Source organism: Cyanistes caeruleus, chromosome 6 (genome assembly GCF_971803275.1).
Source record: "Cyanistes caeruleus chromosome 6, bCyaCae1.hap1.1, whole genome shotgun sequence".
NCBI classification, from domain to species: Eukaryota; Metazoa; Chordata; class Aves; order Passeriformes; family Paridae; genus Cyanistes; species Cyanistes caeruleus.
This window is the reverse complement of record NC_141706.1, coordinates 32,130,089-32,148,441: the sequence shown is the minus strand read 5'-3', so window position 1 is coordinate 32,148,441 and position 18,353 is coordinate 32,130,089. Positions and strand designations below refer to the sequence as shown.

The 18,353-nt window shown below is 39.3% G+C and overlaps 1 protein-coding gene across 1 annotated transcript in view; it reads left to right on the top strand.

Annotated features, from left to right (window-relative positions):
- The window catches only part of SPTBN5 (spectrin beta, non-erythrocytic 5), a 95,749-nt gene that overhangs the window by 64,206 nt on the left and 13,190 nt on the right, over positions 1-18,353 (top strand). The window contains exons 42-57 of the mRNA XM_086894261.1: positions 1,590-1,708; positions 2,337-2,451; positions 3,155-3,268; positions 3,969-4,090; positions 4,720-4,882; positions 6,710-6,898; positions 7,708-7,785; positions 9,213-9,385; positions 10,426-10,516; positions 11,158-11,304; positions 12,678-12,815; positions 13,564-13,820; positions 13,986-14,172; positions 16,646-16,858; positions 17,223-17,419; positions 18,027-18,231. Of these exons, the coding sequence (XP_086750387.1) occupies positions 1,590-1,708; positions 2,337-2,451; positions 3,155-3,268; positions 3,969-4,090; positions 4,720-4,882; positions 6,710-6,898; positions 7,708-7,785; positions 9,213-9,385; positions 10,426-10,516; positions 11,158-11,304; positions 12,678-12,815; positions 13,564-13,820; positions 13,986-14,172; positions 16,646-16,858; positions 17,223-17,419; positions 18,027-18,231 (2,508 nt within the window). The remainder of the gene's footprint in view (positions 1-1,589; positions 1,709-2,336; positions 2,452-3,154; positions 3,269-3,968; positions 4,091-4,719; positions 4,883-6,709; positions 6,899-7,707; positions 7,786-9,212; positions 9,386-10,425; positions 10,517-11,157; positions 11,305-12,677; positions 12,816-13,563; positions 13,821-13,985; positions 14,173-16,645; positions 16,859-17,222; positions 17,420-18,026; positions 18,232-18,353) is intronic.

Genomic DNA, 18,353 nt, shown 5'->3' with positions numbered 1-18,353 from the left:
TCTTGTTATGACAGCTCCCATCATCTACTTTTGTTGCCTAGTAGCAGGAGACAATCCTCTTCTGCAAAGTAGCAGTGTAGATATGCCTGACACTAGGGAGAAACCCATGAGCTCCCTATCCCAGAGCCCAGCAGAATTTTGTGACAGTGCATTCACACTGGATTTGAATAGGGAGCCGAATTACTTGGCTTCAGCACCAGGGAATTAGTAAATTGAAGAGACATTCATTGTGCTCACCAGCTGACTGTGAGATAAGGGATTGGGCAAGAGCTCTTCTACAGCTTGTGCCAGCCAAAAGAAGGATGATTAATAGGGCAGAAACAACCCAGTTTTCCAGTCAGCATAAGCCTCTGAATATGACAGTTATTCCATAAACTAAGGTAGATCTTATGTGCCACTCTTGCAACTCTTGGCCTTATCTTGGCTATCAGCCTGTAGCCACTGCTCCTGTAACACTCTGAACATGACTCCTGCAGATAAAAAGTTGGGACAGTTATGCAGTTATGCCCAGATAGTTTGTGCTCAGCTGTGTCGTGCTTCCTAGGATGATACAAACAGAAGGAGGCTGCTTCTGGCACAGTGCGTGCATCCATCCAATCTGGGTTTTCCCACCAGAAAAACCTGAGATCAGGGTGGGGAGTAATCATGCTGCATTGATGGCTGCCAGACTTCCTATTCATTGTGCTGCTATTATTTCCCAGGAGAGGAGGCTGCAGGGTTTCTGAAGAATATCTGTCTGTCTGCTGGTTTCTCTCTTTTACTTTATGGCTGTGTATAATAGGAAAGCACATATGGAAGCAGGCATATTGGTATGGATGCAGCATAAACAAAACACACAACAGAGTGAATACTTACATTAACATCTTACAGCTGTGCTTCTTTACACCAGTGATTGTCTCCCTGCTAAACCTGTGATTCATTTGTCCCAGAAAAATAAAGAATGCGTTTGAATATTGGAGCAGCATTGGCCATCTGTAGCGCTCCAAAAGGAAAAAAATTATCCTACTGTACTCCAGATTATATGGGCAATGTGCAAATATTATCCATTCTGTGGTATGTGCATGGGAAGAAAGTCTCCTAGAAGACTTAGACTTAGAAGAAAACAGAGTGGCATAGGTTGTCTGGGATTCTCAAGGCTGTGTGGATTTTGAGCCTGTTGTCTACAGTACAGAAGGCACTCTAGGACAGAACCTCACCAAGATAAAACAGCCAGTGGGCCCAGGAGCTCACGAGTCACCACCTGTCTGACAGAGGAACAATCTGCCTCATATCAGCAAACAGCAACTGCATCTGTGTTTCTTCACCAAATAAACCCCTGCTGGAATATCTGGCTTAGAAATAAGGGTCTGAGGGATCTCACCTAGACCAAGATCATTGCTGCATCTACAGCCATTAATGTTCTTTCTTGCCTTTACTATCTTCTCATCAGGCACATGGTAACACCAGCACTTGTAGTAGAGCAAACATCATGTGTCTGAAACATTAGTGAGGTAAAACCTTTTCTTGCTGCAGCTTGACTGTCACCTCGGTGGAAAACTCAGTCACAAGCAATTTGAACATGTACCTTTGTTCCCTTTATCACTTTACAGGAATCAACAGTGGACGATGCCCACATCAGGACAATCAATGCCCTGGCCATGAAACTGGAGAGACAGAACAAGGAGGAAACAAAAACAATCTATGAGCGCCGAAAGCAGCTCAATGAGAAGTGAGTGTGCTTTCAGATGTCCTGTGTAAAGCAAAAACAGGAAGGGAAAATTAGGTGTCTTCGGCTGAGATAAATGGAGGAATTGAAACATTTGTTTTCTTAATATCACAACTACCAAATATCAGACACTGGAGTTGTCTTTCCAGACTGCCAGAGCAGGTAGCTTAGAAGGATTCTTAATCCAGAAGTGCCAAAGACATGTTTCTAGCCTTGGAGTCAAATGCTCTGTTTCACACCACTTGGCACATGAGAGTCACGAAGCTTAGACTCTTCCATTTATTCACACAGTTGTCCTGGTGAATTGCCCTGTGCTTTTGCTGCTGCACAACCCCCTATCTAAGAAACAAAAGCATAAAGATACCGATTGAGAGCTTAAGAAAACTGGATCAGTACTTTTTAGTTTTTAACCCCATGCCATCCTGAAGACATGGAATAAATTCAACCAGATAACCTTCTCAGGGTAATGGTTTATCCCTGTGATAAGCCCCCTGCTATAGAGAATTTGGGGATCAATGCATGAGGTAGTTCAGAAAACCTGTGGTTTTGTTCAAATATGAGTATCATGAAACCCGTTTGTGGAAATCCTTACCTCTGATATACATCTTTAAAACATTATTTCCAACTAAAGGTGGAACAGTTTTCATGGTAACCTGAATGCATACAGGAAGAAGTTAGAGGGAGCCCTAGAGATTCATGCCTTAATCAGAGAAATAGATGATATCACAGAAAGAATTACTGAGAAGGTAAGTTTTCCAATTCTGATTAATTGAAATGGAAAAATGCTCTACCAGTCTTATTCTTTCAGGAAATAGAGGTAAAAATGCCGATCCTGAATTATAATTGTGATATTAAAAAAAAGAGGGAAAAAAAGACTATATAAAAGCTAATTATTTCATCAATGTAAGTAATTACATTTATTTAATTATGAGTCAATAGGTAAGTGGTACCACTTAAGGTTACAAGACTTTTGGCTTGAATTTTTAAAACAACTTTAAAAATCTATTTCTTCACTTTATGGTATTTAGTTTCTTGGGATCCCAAAGGCAAATTTTGCTTTTTGTATTTTCATAACACATGCCTGAATTTCTGTGCCACAATTTATTGTGAAATATTTTCCTGGTTTGGTATGTGATTAAAAAAAAAAAAAAAAAAAAGGAGAGAAAGATTGAGAAATGGAGGGAGGCACAACTGTCTTTGTTTTACATGTGAATGGCCAGAGGCACCTTAAGCAGGATTATGACTGCTCAAAGAGGTGTGGATTCTTGTTTCATCTCTGTAAGGAGAGCAGACAATGTGCTGTGTTGATATCTAAAAAGACAATAAGAACATTCAGATGGCAATGCAAAGAGGTGAAGGAGGAGGAGGAAGCTCTTTGAAATAATTAAGATATGAATCCCTTTGTTTGGTGTAATCTTCACCATTTGCATATCTCAATGCCCTCTCCAGAGTGTATTGATACAAGCATTGGATTATGGAAAAGATGTGGAAAGCGTGGAAAACCTGATTCGAAGACATGAAGAAATGGAGAGAGAAATCAGTGTTATTAAGTCCAAAATGGAGGTAAGAAGTAGGGAAGTACAAAATATACTAAAAAAAATTCACCTTTTCTTCTTGAAAATATGGTGGAAAAATCATTGTTATTCTTCAGATTGATTAGCAGGAATTTTCAGCAATACAAGAAGTGCAGAATAAATTCCTTCTCATGAAAATACCAGGCTGCTTGATCCTACTTTATCTTATCAAATATTATTCTTCCTGATGCACAAAATCTAAGAAAAGTCCCTTTTTAATGTTCTCTAAGTCTCTGGCCCTCACCTGCAAGCCAGCTCAGACTGTCATATACATTTTGGAAAGCATGGACTTCATCTTTCCCCCAGTTCCTGGATTTAGTTGAACCAAAATCACAACTCTATTTCTGTTCAGAATTTAAATGCAAACCCCATACTGCACGTAGTCAGAATTAGCATTTCATTTTCCTGTTTGTCCATATTCTGCAAAACTCTTTTCTAAACTGTAAACTAAGTTTTTTTGCATTCAAAGTAATGCACAGAGATCTTTCTTCACATGGATGTTTGCTCACAAATGCTTGTGTATTACTTCTTGCATATTACACATCCCTTTGTATATTTTGCTATTGTAATTTAATTACCTGCCTTTGAGACCTAGGATCTTAAAAAAGAACTATTTTTCCTGAAAGGCAAACTCAGGAATGAATATAAGTATTTGGCATAAATTTACCCCACTATAAATCTCTTCCCAGCCACTGGAAGTGGAATCTTTCCGCCTTTCCACAAGGAATCCGTCCATAAATGACAAACTGACTATGAAGCAACAGGAGATGAAAAACAACTGGCTACGACTCCAGGGACAGGCCAAACAAAGGTGAAGACTTAGAGTTGTTTGAATATCTCTTAGCAGGAGCAAAGCTGCTCCCTGGGGTCTAAACCCTACTTGCCAGAGGTTTTTTAAAGGTTTTTAAGGATTTTTTACAAAGTTTATACAGGCACCTGCATTGGAAAAAGTGTAACTTGATACACAAAAAGTTCCACTAATGGGACTTTGGGAAAATTAATACAATGTTTTTGTGGTTTATCCCATTAAATATTTCTACTAAAATGCCTTCAGACTATCAAATTAAATCTATTATAAAGCCTTTGTGAAAGGCTTATTTTTTGGATGGTTCTTGAAGATTTTTTTTCCCTCGAATCTTTCTAAAACAAGAAAGGCTTAATCCTGATCTGTAATCACTGGTGTAAGCAACACATATGAAGGCTTTTTGTCCTTTCTTCTGCTAATGAACTGATGTAGGAAAATGAGTTAAGTATGTTGTCTTCAAGGCAGTGTGCATCTCCTGTGTTTTTGGTTAACATGAGGACTCTTAGGAACTGTAAGGAAAAGCTTGAATTAATTTCATTTGGCTTCTGTTAAGATATTTTCCTCTGTGAATGGGGAGGGAAAGGCAACTAGATAATTCCATGTCACATAATGCTGAACTGCACCTTGTGTGGCAGGAAGGAGAAGCTGGCAGCCTCGTACCAGTTGCAGAAATTTAACTTGGAGATGAAGGAGATACTAGACTGGGCCCAAAACACCAGAGCTTTAATGGAAGCAGGGGGGCTGCCTAAAAGCGCAAATGAAGCTGAAAGTATGATTGAGGAGCATCAGGAGAGAAAGGCAAGTATCCTCTGTGGTTCCAATTGCACATCCTGGGAATCTTTCTGTGTGCACTGCATGCTTCTGTCAATAACATGGTAAAAAACTGTTTTCAGTACCAGGCTGGGGATAGAAATCACCTACATACTGACAAAACTGCCTCATGGGCTGTTGGATGGCTTGTGTCTCTGCAAAAAGGCTCATGAGCTCTCACCTGTACTGCTGTCCAAGCCTGACAGGGAAAAACAGGTTCAGTCTCACATCATGCTCACTGCTCATCTCCTTATTCATATTGCCAAAGAAGTTAATGCCAGCTAATCCTTGCTTTGAGCTAGATTTTTTCATGTGAACTTAATTTACCTGAGAAGAAAATAAAAACAGCAGTTTGTTTCACACAGAGAAGTAAATTAACTGAATGGTGCTATACATTCAGTTCTGAGACACTTCATATGCCAGTTAATTGTTATCTTTCTAATATTTTGGTGGCTAATTTGGCTAATACTTTTGGGGTTTTTTTTTTCTAAAAGGAGTGATATTTTAATTAACACTAGGGAAAAAAAAAAATCTATATTTTACTTTTTCCCAAGGATTATAGGTATCTTTCAGCTGTTGTGCTACATTATCTTTGCAATCATTTTACTTTTTCTAAAAATCCTGTTCAAAGAATAATTACTAATATCCAGTGCTTTGTGGGTCCCTTTATTAGCACAAGGAATTTGTAGATTCTGATTAATTTTCCAGTCCTGAATTTAGTGTGAAGTCTTTAGAGTCATCCATTTTAACAATGCTTTCTCATATCACTTAACATTGTTTTTGCTAAAAATTATTTGTGATATTAGAAATATCACAAAACACTGATGTAGTGTGCTCCAAATTCAAATGGTGTCAAGATCTTTAATATCTGATAATCAAGGAACCCAAATGGTTCTAAGGAGACAATCACAGAGAAAAGGGGGAAATTTGCCATCATGTTCTTATGTTGACTAAACCAAAATTATAGGCAAGGCAAGAAGGAAGGTTCTCCTAATTCTGGTCAGTGGCTCAAACCAAAGTCCTTAGAAGAGACTAGAGTTGAACACAAGATGCTAATGTGATTTTTAAAAATATTTGAATTACAATTTTATAGCTGTGTTATCTGTGATTAGGCAACACCACTACCACAAAAATCTCTAAAAGCAGCAGTTCTAATTTCAGAAATTTAATAGTACATGCCATAGTGTTTAAGGTGGTTTATGAGTTAATACATGGTATTGTTACAGTCCGTAGTTACTTCCATTTTCAAATTGCTGTCATTAGAAATTCCACATTCAGTTTGCAGTGGTCATAGTTACTTTTTATGCTTTCACCTTCAGGATGAATGTAATTCATTCCTCAGACCAGGTGCAAAAGTTAATTGTGTTTCATGTAACAACACAAAATGAAGTAAAACCATGTATTTAAAGTAAAAATCTGATGACAACTTATTTGTCTCCATTTGGGAGAGGAAAAATTCTGGGCACTGTTTCTTAAAAGAACCACTTTCATGTAGGAAGACTGGGGGATGATATTATGAATGTTTGAAATGGTATTCACTTATATCTCAACATTTTCTAATCTGTTTCTAACTAAATCTCAATTTTCATTTGTAGGAAAACAGTTGTTCCTAGACCAGTAATGTCATTTACTATTTACATTTATTCTCCCTTAGGCAATTCTGTGCCCTTCCAGTAACATAGCTCAAAGATGAATGATTTTCCATACAAATATTAGTGCTGGAAAGTTACAGACCAAACTCTTCCCCTTAAGGCTTGTATTCTGAATAATGGCTTTTCATAAATCCTTGACATCAACCTTAGTAATGTATTTTAGGAGGAGATTGAAGCCCGGGTGGAAAGATTCAATGCTCTCAGTGACTATGGTAAGGAACTTGCCAATTCTGGTCACTATGCAACCCCTGAGATTCACCAGTGCCTCTCCAGACTACAGCAAGCCTGGTCTGAACTGATCCAAGCATGGAAAGAGCAATATATAAAATTGCTTCAGGCACAAGATTTACAGGTGAGTAAAATGACATTCAAGAGAGAATGTACATGCCACTGACAGTTTTTCTTGATATAAACAGCAAATTTATGAGATGGTAGAAAGAAAGATGTGCTAATGATACCCAGTGTTTAATCTACATTTCACTGGTTTCTGGAAGGCATACTGAGGGCCAAGCACATTCAGTGGTGACAACACTTTGAGAAATTTTACCTCTGCAAATCATAGAAATTCTTGTGCAATATATGCTAATATGTTTTTCAAAGACTGTAAAACTTAGCAAAATTTGGTGAAACTCTCATACATCTGGAAAAAGACACATACTTAAAACACAACATCACTATTCTTCCAAATTCTATAACCTTCCCAAAAAGACATGGAGCCAGACCAGTATTTTTTAAAAACTGAAGAAAAATTTAGCATGGAGGGAATAATGTATTTTTTCCTGGCTTTTTTCTTTTCCCTAATAAAAGAACTATTTTGGCTGCAGTTTTCCAGAAATACTTCCCTGTATCAGTCATCTCACTTTAAAAATTTCTGCTCAAACAGAGATTCTACAATGAAGAATGTCAAGTACTTAAAATAAGTGCTGGGCTACTGATCCCATCTAAAATCATCACATATATGAGAACTTAAATCTTATGGTATGGACAGTTTGAATGCTTTTTCATTTATTATGTTAATTTTTTTAATAACCATGAAAGTTTGTTTTTTTCTGAAAAGGTTGAAAGTTTTTGGTGTACTCAGCTGCAGTCAGGTTAGCTTCTACTTTACAGCTTTTCAGCATATTGTCATGTTTGTGACTGTTGGTTTTTGCTCCTATACAGAAATTCTATGGCTATGTGGAACAGACTGAGAGTTGGCTCAGCAGCAAGGAGGCCTTCCTAGCTAATGAGGACTTAGGGGTATGTGCTCTGAGAAGTTTCAGTTTTCTCTGCAATCAGTCTGGAGGAGAGGGGACTGCACAATGATGTGCCCTGAATCTTCCTATGCACTTTCTCCTTCTGAAGTTACTGCTCTGCCCTGTTGGTGGTTTAGGATCCGATTTCTTTCCTTGGTATTTTACACAGGATGGGAATCTCAGCACTGACAGTTATGAAACAATCCAACTGCTCGGATTATAGCAGGAAAAGGAGACTGCATAGAACTCCAGCACGGTTTGGGTTGGAAGGGGCCTGAAAGACCATCTATTTCCAACCCTCCTGCCATGGGTGGGGACACCTTCCACCAGCCCAGGTTGCTCAATGCCTGGTTCAGCCTGGCTTGTCTTATCTGACCCAAATACATTTGCCAGCAGTATGCAAGCCATGACTGTCCCTGCTGGCACTCCCAGTGTAGCTTTAAATTACCTACCACAGGTATCAGTAACTCTGCAGTAGCTGAAACTGCAGAGTGATGCGTGGGCTGCAAGAGCTGTTCAGTATGCTGGATATACATTCTGACACTTAGCTCACCCTACACCTCATATAGGTGATGCTACTCAATTAGTTGCCTCTGCAGGGGCTAGAAAAACATCTCAGAATTCAGTGTATTTGCAGTGCCTTCATTACAGTATATGGGACTTAGAAGGACTTCTAATTTCTGCACATTTAGCTCAGTGATGTGCAGAAAATGCTCTATGAGTAATTTCCTATCCAATGACTCATGTAAACACCCAGAAGTTCAGTGTTTTTTCTGACCCACTTGATGTGAGCTTATTGCTTCTTTTAGAATAGGGGAGAAGCAGAGTTTACTGCGTTAACAACATTTTGACACCACTGGTTCTATAATTAAAGTGCAGAGGGGTGCTGAAAAGAGAACTCTGAGTCATTAAGCTTGGGATTCACAAACATTACAAGAAGTGTTTTTCTCCAGATTAACTGTAATGTCAGACTCCAGTCCTCAAATTCAAATCTGGATCTGAACTCTTCCAAATTGTTGGAAGCTGAAACTGAGACTCTAATTTTAACCTTTTTCTGTGACATATTTGTTCACTTAACTCTGATTTCAGTTTGGCATCTCACATTTGCTTTCAGCATGGCATCCGTTTCATGAGTGATTTTAAATTAGGGACTGATGTTTTAATTCTTGAGACATTGTGTGTTCCGTGCAGCACAACAATATGCACTAGAAGCTAAGCATGCATCACTGAAATAATGATCTCAGACCTTCCATGGAACATTATTTAGGTCCCAAGTGTCAGATCAATGCCAATGAATTCCAAAGAAAAATAAATTTTCCTGACAGCTAGTTTGTAGATGTGGGGTAAATGCCATTTACCTTCTGGATTATCCATGTTTTGGATGGAAAAACTCCGACTGAAAGCAGCTTCCTTTTGTTGAATTCTATCCAGGACTCAGTGTCTAGTGTGGAGAGCCTGCAGCGGAAACACACACAGTTTGAAAAAGCCCTGGAAGCTCAGATGGAGAAAATCGATGAGATGGCTTCATTTGCTCAGCAGCTAACGCAGAACAAGCATTATGACTCAGAAAATATCAACAACAGATGCCAGGCTGTTCTGAGGAGGTGAAGTCAAATCCTTCCCATGTCAGCCACCAATCTCTTCTGCAATGAGATCCTCCTCATGTGATCATTATCTTTAAATTATTTATGAGAACTATAAGCTGGTCTGCATTTGCTCAACTTCCTGCTTTGTGCCCAAATTGGCCATACTTCATCAGGAGGCTTCCAAAATGCGATTAAGTGGAGGGTGAGCAGGGTCCAGAATAAGGCAGTTTCTCTGTAATTCTGTATTCTGGCCTGGCATTAGGGACAGTGCTGCCAACAGAAGGTCTGCCATGCCATTAAATACTTCATTATCATTAAATGCCATCAAGAAAGGTAATTTGCTAGACAACTGCTCTTCTCTGCTCTAATGGGGTTGATCTTTAAGCTCCACTCAAATTATCCATTAGGGCATTTGCAAATTTTCTGACCAGATCTTGCCCTTTCATGCAAAATACTTTATTCCTAGTAGCAATTTGCATATTGATCATCTTAAACAGGCACTGAAGTAAAAGAAGTTGTATTCTCTGCTTTGGTAGATGAAAAGAGCTGCATAAAAGTTATGAAAAGAGACTGGAGATCTCTTATGATTCAAGTGAACATAGATTCAAGTGAACAGATTTATTAATATGGTCTAATTTGATATGATTTAATAATATCTCGCATCTGCATTAACACAAATAAAGTCCTGCAGGTCCAGAATTGGAAAAAAAAAATTAAAGGATGGTACAGCTTTGGTTCATCCATGACAAATGCCATCACACTTGCAGGATTTCCACATAAGAAACGTGCTGAGTTTATGTTCTCTTGGGCAGTAATGGTGATTTCTACAGGCAGATACCATATATACAGATTTTGTGGATAGTTTAAACATATCTATTGGCTAACAGTCTTTCCTGTAGTGTCCTGGGCACCTTCTCTGACAACCCAGATCAAGTGGATCTGCATATTATGGACAGTTCCCTCCTAGGGAATGGAGGATTAGATCATGAGTGTTTTAGAGGTGAGATTTATCTAATTCACTCTGTGACTTTTACCTCACACATCTGTCTTCATCTCAGAAAACAGAGACTACTGGAGAATGCTGCTGCTCGCAGACATTTGCTAGAGGAATCAAGGCTTCTGCAGAAGTTCCTGAAGAATTCTTTTGAGGTACAATTACTCAGGATGCATAATAGTCTGGTTTCTTAAAGCATGCTGTGCTGCATAGATCTGAATCCCCAGACAGATTTACTGTGAGAAAAATCAAGGAACTGAGCCTCAAATGAGATAATATTGGGAAATATGAGGATAAGAATGAAGGGATATTTTTTTCTTCTTCCCTCTAGTCTAGTCTAGTAAATGAAAGATCTACCATACATTGGACAACAGCAAATGCAGGAGAAATAAATACATTAAAAGGGAATGTGCCGCCATTAAAAAAAATCTAAAAAGAAGAAAAAAATTAGTTATTTTATTGTGAAATACTGATAATGGGTTAGAAATAGGGAGATCATTGTCTATGCTTCCCTATGCACACATGTGCCCGTGCATTTTCTCACCTTAGGGAGAAATGGGGAGTGTGGGGGTTATCTGATGGAGACAGCTCCATTTCCAGGCAACAAGCATCTAGGGGTGGCTTCATGAAGGGCAAGAGAACCTCTGGGGAAGCAGAACCTCTGAAAGACAACTCATTTCAGTCCACACTTACCAGTTCCCTGTTTTGTACATGTAAGAGAAGAGCCTGTCAGGCTGGAGCTGAAGAAACTGAACAAACACTGAAGATTTTGTCTTCTGTTTTTCCCTCCCCACAGGTGGCTGCCTGGATTAATGAGAAGAATAGCATTGCCCAGGATGATAGCTGGAAGGATCCAAGCAATCTGCAGACCAAACTACAGAGGCACCAGACTTTCCAAGCAGAGATCATGGCCAATAGAAACCGTCTGGACTCCATCAAATCCGTGAGAGAAGCAAGGGTTTTGGGCAAGGGTGGGCAGCTGGCATGAAAGACTCTGCAGACTGTGGGAGTTACAGGCATCTCAGACAAGGGAGGGGGAGTCCTCTCACTGGCATTGTCCATGTTGTCTCTGAGTATACTGAGAAGCTTATTCTTTTAGTCCATCAGGAATTCTCTGTGTCCACCTGTTTCTTCACCCTCTCTCTCTGACTATCTAGTGTGAGCTTGCTATGCATAGTCACTGTGCACACAGTGGAAACAGATGGGGGCCTGCAACAAAAGATTCAACCTACTGTACTGACTTTAGGGACATCTCTCTGGGTGAGTGCCACTTTAGAGATATCCTTGTTTCTTTCCAGCAGAGAACCCACCTGGTTGGATATACAACCTTAACAAGTCATACAAGATGTATCAAAAAAAAAAAAAAGGATAAAGTAGAGTTTTCAAGTGCTTCCTTTGCAAAGACATGCTAGTAGGCGAGATATAAAGGAAGCCTGACAAGATTTGTCATATATTTGGCAGAAGCAGTGATCAGATGATAAGTTTGGAAGGATAGACTGTTACATGTTTATTAATTTTATTTTCAGTGCAGTGCGTACTAGATGTATTTTGCAATAGATTGCTATATTAAAAGTAGATTGCCCCCTCCAGATTCACCTTAAACTTAAAAACACATTCTTTTCTTTTCTTTTCTTTTCTTTTCTTTTCTTTTCTTTTCTTTTCTTTTCTTTTCTTTTCTCTTTTCTTTTCTTTTCTTTTCTTTTCTTTTCTTTTCTTTTCTTTTCTTTTCTTTTCTTTTCTTTTCTTTTCTTTTCTTTTCTTTTCTTTTCTTTTCTTTTCTTTTCTTTTCTTTTCTTTTCTTTTCTTTTCTTTTCTTTTCTTTTCTTTTCTTTTCTTTTCTTTTCTTTTCTTTTCTTTTCTATCCCTGTTTGCAGACATGACAAAGAGGGGATTAAAGGGTGGAGTTACAATCCTCAGTAAAATTATCTGTTTTTAAAGACTTGCTTGCACAAACTCTTTCACATTATTTCATGATTTTTATTATTTTGCTTCATTATTTCATGATGTTGCCTTCTTCGTTGGGAATATGCCTAGTAGCTGCTCTTTATAACACCTACTGACCTGGTATAGCAACTTTCCCTTGCTGTACCTCTTGCTTCTCTTGCTGTGCAGTTTCTGCCCTGATTTCAGTAAGCCTTTTGTCTTCATTTGATTTTTCTCTGTCTCTGCAATCGCTCCATCTCTTATGTCAGGAGGTGAAGGTTGCAGCTGGCCCTTTACACAAGAGTGCCAGTAGGCTTTGATTATGAAGGCAAAATGATATATTCTGGTGCATTCAACAAAGGAAGAATATGTTGCCTGTTCCTTCTGACATAGGAAGGGGAGAAGATGCTCCATGAAAAGCATTATGCCCCAGAAGCCATTCTGTCCAGACTACAAGAAATGGAAGAACTGTGGGAGGAGCTGCTAGCAAGTTGCCAGGATAAATGGACCAAACTGCAGGATGCTTACAAGGTAATGCCAGTGGTCACAGGGATGCCAGTGGCTGGATCTTGGTGTCTTTTCCAGAGATAGCAAAGCTGCCTTGCTGCATGTCTCATCTACAAGTGTGTCACTTGATACAATCCAACCTGATTCCTCAAGACCATAACTGCAAAGAATCTACTAAGTGGGGACTGACTGAATGGAATTAGCAGGATAATTGGAGATCCCTCAGAAGGGAACAGGATTTGTAGGCTAGGCTCCATTCTGCTTTCTGCTGCTGGTTTAGATCCAGATTCCTGCAAGACATACTGAAGAAAAACGTGTTTACTCTTATGTGTCAGCTCTCTGCATCTGTCTCCAAGGCATCTTTTCTCCAGCACATTGAGAAAGAAACCTACAGCTGCTTTTCATTCTTCTAAGTCCAGGCACATAAATTCTCATGACTTGCTAGGGCTATCAGAAAATCTATGGTTATAAAACAGACCTCTCCCTTTAAAAGTCTGGGTTTTTTCAAGGTGCTATGTCCATGATCTGTATGATCTATATTTGTGCAACACAAGTAAGATAGGCTGTTGGTGTTTAATGCATCTGTTCTTGTCTTCACCATGACTGAATTCTCTTCTTCATTTGCAGCACCATTATATATGGGAAGAGTTCACCGAGCACTGGGAAGTGGCTCCATGTTTCTGTGCAATCTTTACTGAGCGTGACCGAGATTTTAACATCACATTATCTGTCCTAAAAGTTTCAATGATCTTCTCCTCTTGCTTGTTCTCAGGGTCTTCATTTTCAGCGAAATGTAGAGGACGCAGAGAAATGGTTGGAAGGTGTGGAAAATGACCTGAAAGCACCGTATAATGACAATGATCTGGTGGTTTTGAACAGTCACCTGAAGAAACAAGAGGAACTGGAGGAAGACATTGCTGCCCATAGGGACCGGCTGCAAGAGCTTGTGGTCACAGCTCAGCAGTTCCAGAAGGAGAAACATTTCCTTGCTGATGAACTAGAAGAGAAAGTGGATGAATTGGTGCAGAGGTGTGTCAGGCCTGGCCTGTCTTCTGCTGTCATTTTGCTACTTTTATCAGCTTTTTTCTTCCCTGAATATTCTTCTTTCCTTCTCTACACTGTTCTGAAATGAGTGTTCTGCATTCATTCCTTATCAGTCTGTAGACCTCACTGGATAATCTTTAAAACCTACAGATACAAAAGGCTACGTGATCCTCTGCAGGAGAGGCGGGGGAGTCTGGAGGCAAGCAGACTTCAGTACCAGTTCTTCCGAGATGTTGATGAGGAGTTGGCTTGGGTTCGTGAGAAGCTCCCCATGGTTTCCTCCAAGGATTATGGCAAATCCCTGGCAACTGTTCAGAGTCTACAAGAAAAGCACCAGGTAGTGTCATGTAACAGCCATTCACAGTCTTTAGAATCAAACAGAGAACACTGAACTCAATTTGTCTCTAGCAAACTTCATCTGCTGTGCTCTGGCTAACAGGGATCACTTTTATCCTTCTCTTCTTCAAGGATCTGTCCATGACTTGTCAACATGCAGGATGCCATCCTGCTTATTGTTGCAGTGGTGCAAGTACAACACCACAAGCCTTCTGTGGACATGTTGGCTCTTTCTGTGAGCTCAGTTCAAACCCCAGCCTTTTCAATACAAAATAGATTTTACAAACATATTGTCATGGGCTCTTTGGTCTTAACAAAATGCTTTCAAACTCAGTAAGTTTGTAAGTAAGTAAGTAAGTAAGTAAGATCCAAGAAAGCTCATTGCTCACATGTTGTGAGATGAGCTCCCAGGTGTGCTGGTTTTGTAAAACCAAAAACTCAAATCCGTGACCTAAACCACTACACTAGGAAAACAGTTTCCCCCAAATTTTTTCCTGCTCTGATGGGAGGGAGTTTACAGGGAACTATTATGCTAGCTGACCTTCATTCCAGTGGTAGCTTTCAAGACAACTGCTGAAATATTTCTCAAGGTTCAGATGGAGCATCGGAGGAAGCAGTGCCTGGAATACTGTCATCTCAAATACCAATAATTACCTTCCTGATAGTTCTTTAAGAAGCACTGTCTCTTTTCAAACACAAGGTGGAATTAAAAACATTCCTGCTAAGATTTTCTAGGAGCTTTTGGTATTTAATATTAATATTAGCATATGACATCCCATTTAAGTGCCATGTCAAGTGCCTTTAAGGGAAACCTGTGCAACCTTCATTAGGATTGAGTAAGACAGGAGATCCTATGAATTGTCAATGTGTGTGATATACAGTCAGAGAGAGAGAAAGCCCAAGTGTCTGGTGCAATCATTGTGAAACAGAAAGAAAGAACAGCTTGTTTCATCATGATTAAAATCACAAATGTTGTTATGTGTGCAATTACTCCTGAAATTTATGAGCTCATTGGCATGGAAAGCAAGTAATTAAGTTCACAGAAGAAAAGAATGCTTGAGCTGAATTAATCTGAAAAAATATTTCAAATAACTGAACGAACAGAGGAGATACTGCTTTAGGCTATGATTATTTTTTGTTAGTTGGCTAAGTCTCAAAATTTTTCAACTGCCGGTGAGAGTGGGAGATATAAACCATAAAATCAGTGTATAATAAAATTCTCTGACATTTTACTTACTATTCTTCTGGAAACAGGATTAAAATACAAGCTTTTAACTCTCAGCGTGTTATTAGCTACAGCCTCTGCACCTTCTTTTAATTGTTGGTTTACAAGCAAGCAAATGTCAGAATTAGCATAACAGTCAGGAACTGAATAGACTGTTGGTTCCACCCTCTATTGTTTGTCCTAACGAGCCAGATTTGCAAAATTCAGTCCTTGGTTTGTAACTCCAAAAGAGATGGTGTGTGAACTGTATTAACCTAAGGACGAAGAAAAAAAAAAAGCAGTCTTGCGAAACAGCATTTACACACAAATATATCATGCCTTCAAACAGCTGCTCGGCTTGGAACAGATACGGTGTCACTTTTCAACAACATCTTGAAATCAATAGGTGGCAGTTAAAGGCAAGATTAGAATCAGAGCTCTTTTCCAGCCAAGTTTGACTCTTAAGTTGAAAAAGCAGCTCCTCTCCTTATAGAGGGCATCTCTTCTATATTAACACAGCACTGCAGTCTAACTCTGAGCCTGCTTATTCGTAGCTATGAAATTAAACAGAACAATGCTAAAATTGTGGGGCTTGTTTGCGCTCAGGGTGCTCAGGCACAGTCAGCCAAAGAATGCATGTATGCTCACAGAAAAATCTCAGCATGGGCCTTGCCTACCCAGGGGAGAGTATATGGAGGGATGCATATTGTTTCAAAATCTACAGTCTTCAAAAATTGATTTCAAGTAAAGCCTTTGAGAATTGGTTCAGGTGGTTTTCTTCTCTCCTTGTCCTGTTGGCTGCCTGGCACTCATGTACCCACAGCATTTACAATGGCTGCTATGCAAAGATGCATCTTCTACAAAAGCATTGGCAAGTGATAAATAATAATGGGCAGGCAAATTGGTCATTCCTCTCTAGACATGTTTTAATTCAAGAAATGCCATATAATGGAATGGAACAGGGTGCATTTCAGTGGAATCTACAAATAAGAGGTTTGTGATTAGAACCTCTTCCCTCCAGACTCTGAGGTAGATATACACCAAAGTTCAAACTTCATGGATAAATTTGATTTCTATGATCACTCCTTCACCCCCAAAAAAGTCCTCCACTCCACTTGAAGCATGCACTCAGGCTTTGTACCTCTAACCCACTGTTGTGAATAGAAAGCAAATTTATAATGGAATTATATATGCATGACTACATTTTCTGGAATAAAAATTCCGTAACTTCAATTTTTGTAATTATCATTTTACTCTTTACTCTTTCCAGAACCTGGAGAATGAGATAAACAGTCGGGATGCTTTGACCAAAGCAGTGATCAGTACAGGACAGAAACTGGTGAGGGGAGGCCACTCAGCCTCTCGTAAGATTACAGAGCATCTGAAGGAGCTTGAGACTTCTGTAGAGGTCTTGAAGGCAGAGGCTCAAGAGAGGAGACAGAGGCTTATGCAGTCCTATGAGGCCCATCTGTTCCTAAATGAGGTAAAGATTTATTTTGAGAGATTTATTTTGGCCTCTCTTTTCTTAAAACAACTGACACCTATATTGAATGGATGTAAGTGTGCAGAAAGGAGCACAGTTTACACTGCCCTGATTTTTCCTATCTGGTAAATATGGATACAGTGAAGAAATTACAATTACTTTCCCAGCTAATCACAGTGAGTAACATTTAACTGCAATTACTGGATTCTGGTACACATTTTTTGGAAGAGCTAGATTGAATTAGAGGAAGTCACCTAAAGGTACTCTCTATTTTCGCTGATGCGTCAGTGCACCACTGCTTTCAGTTTTTTCTGTCTTGACCCAAATCAAGCTGTGTTAAGGCTCCTCCCTGTATTTTATACAGCTGCTGGAGGTGGAGGCATGGCTGGCAGAGAGGAGTTTCATTCTGGAGACCTCTGATTATGGGAAGAATGAAGAATCCACACAAGTTTTGCTTCGCAAACTTGAAGCTACCAAACTGGACATGGATAGTTTCAGGTCGCGGATTGAGAAAGTACAGGAGACAGGTGCCAGCTTAATAAACAAAGACAGTCCAGAGAGGTAGGAAAGTAAAAACAGATTTCTCCTCCAGGTCTAACAGAAACACCCAGAGAACGCAAATACAGAAAAGTTCAACTATGTTTGATGGCTCATTCAAAAGTAAGAGTTCAGGGATCATCTATCCCTCCATCATCATCATCATCATCATCATCATCATCATCATCATCATCATTATCACACACTGAGCTCCCCAAAAGCTTGAGGATTAATATTTTCATGAGATTTTTTTATTTCTAACAACAGTCCAATTAATGCAGATCAGTTCTTTGTCTATTGTCTACTCCCAGGAACTAGTCATCTAGTTCTAATTTACCACAAATATTCAAAAACCACCGTCCTTGGGAAAGGAAATGAATATTACTGACAGTTCATTGTTTTTCATTGAACGTTTGTTTTTATACCTGGGGAGGAGGAAGGAAAAAGACCAACCACTTTTTATGATATACTTTAATTTCCTGACCTAGCTGCTCTAATGGCACAGCATAACTCACTCCATGATGTTATCTGGTTTATCTGTATTTTAAAGGTGTTGCAAATTAAACCTGTAAGAAAAAACAGTCTTTAAAAGGAACAATAAAACATACTTTTTGCTTCCTATCCTTTGCAGTTCAGTAATACTTTCAAAGCTCCAGGGGATCCTAGCAGACTATCAGTCTCTCCTACAGAAGTCTGACACCCAGAGAAAACGCCTGCAAGAACAATTCCAGCTCTATCAGTTTGAAAGAGAATTCCAGCTGGTGGATGCATGGCTTTCCAGTAAACTGTCTGTAGCAGAGTCAGACGACTATGGGCAGGACTTAGATGATGTTGAGGTAAAAGAAAATAAAAGGTACTGCATGTATTGTGTGGCAAAGCAGGGATTTGCTGCAATTTGTGTGTAGCTGCTGACAGTGAAGCATGTTACAGTGACAAAAAATAATCAGAGCTGTTATCC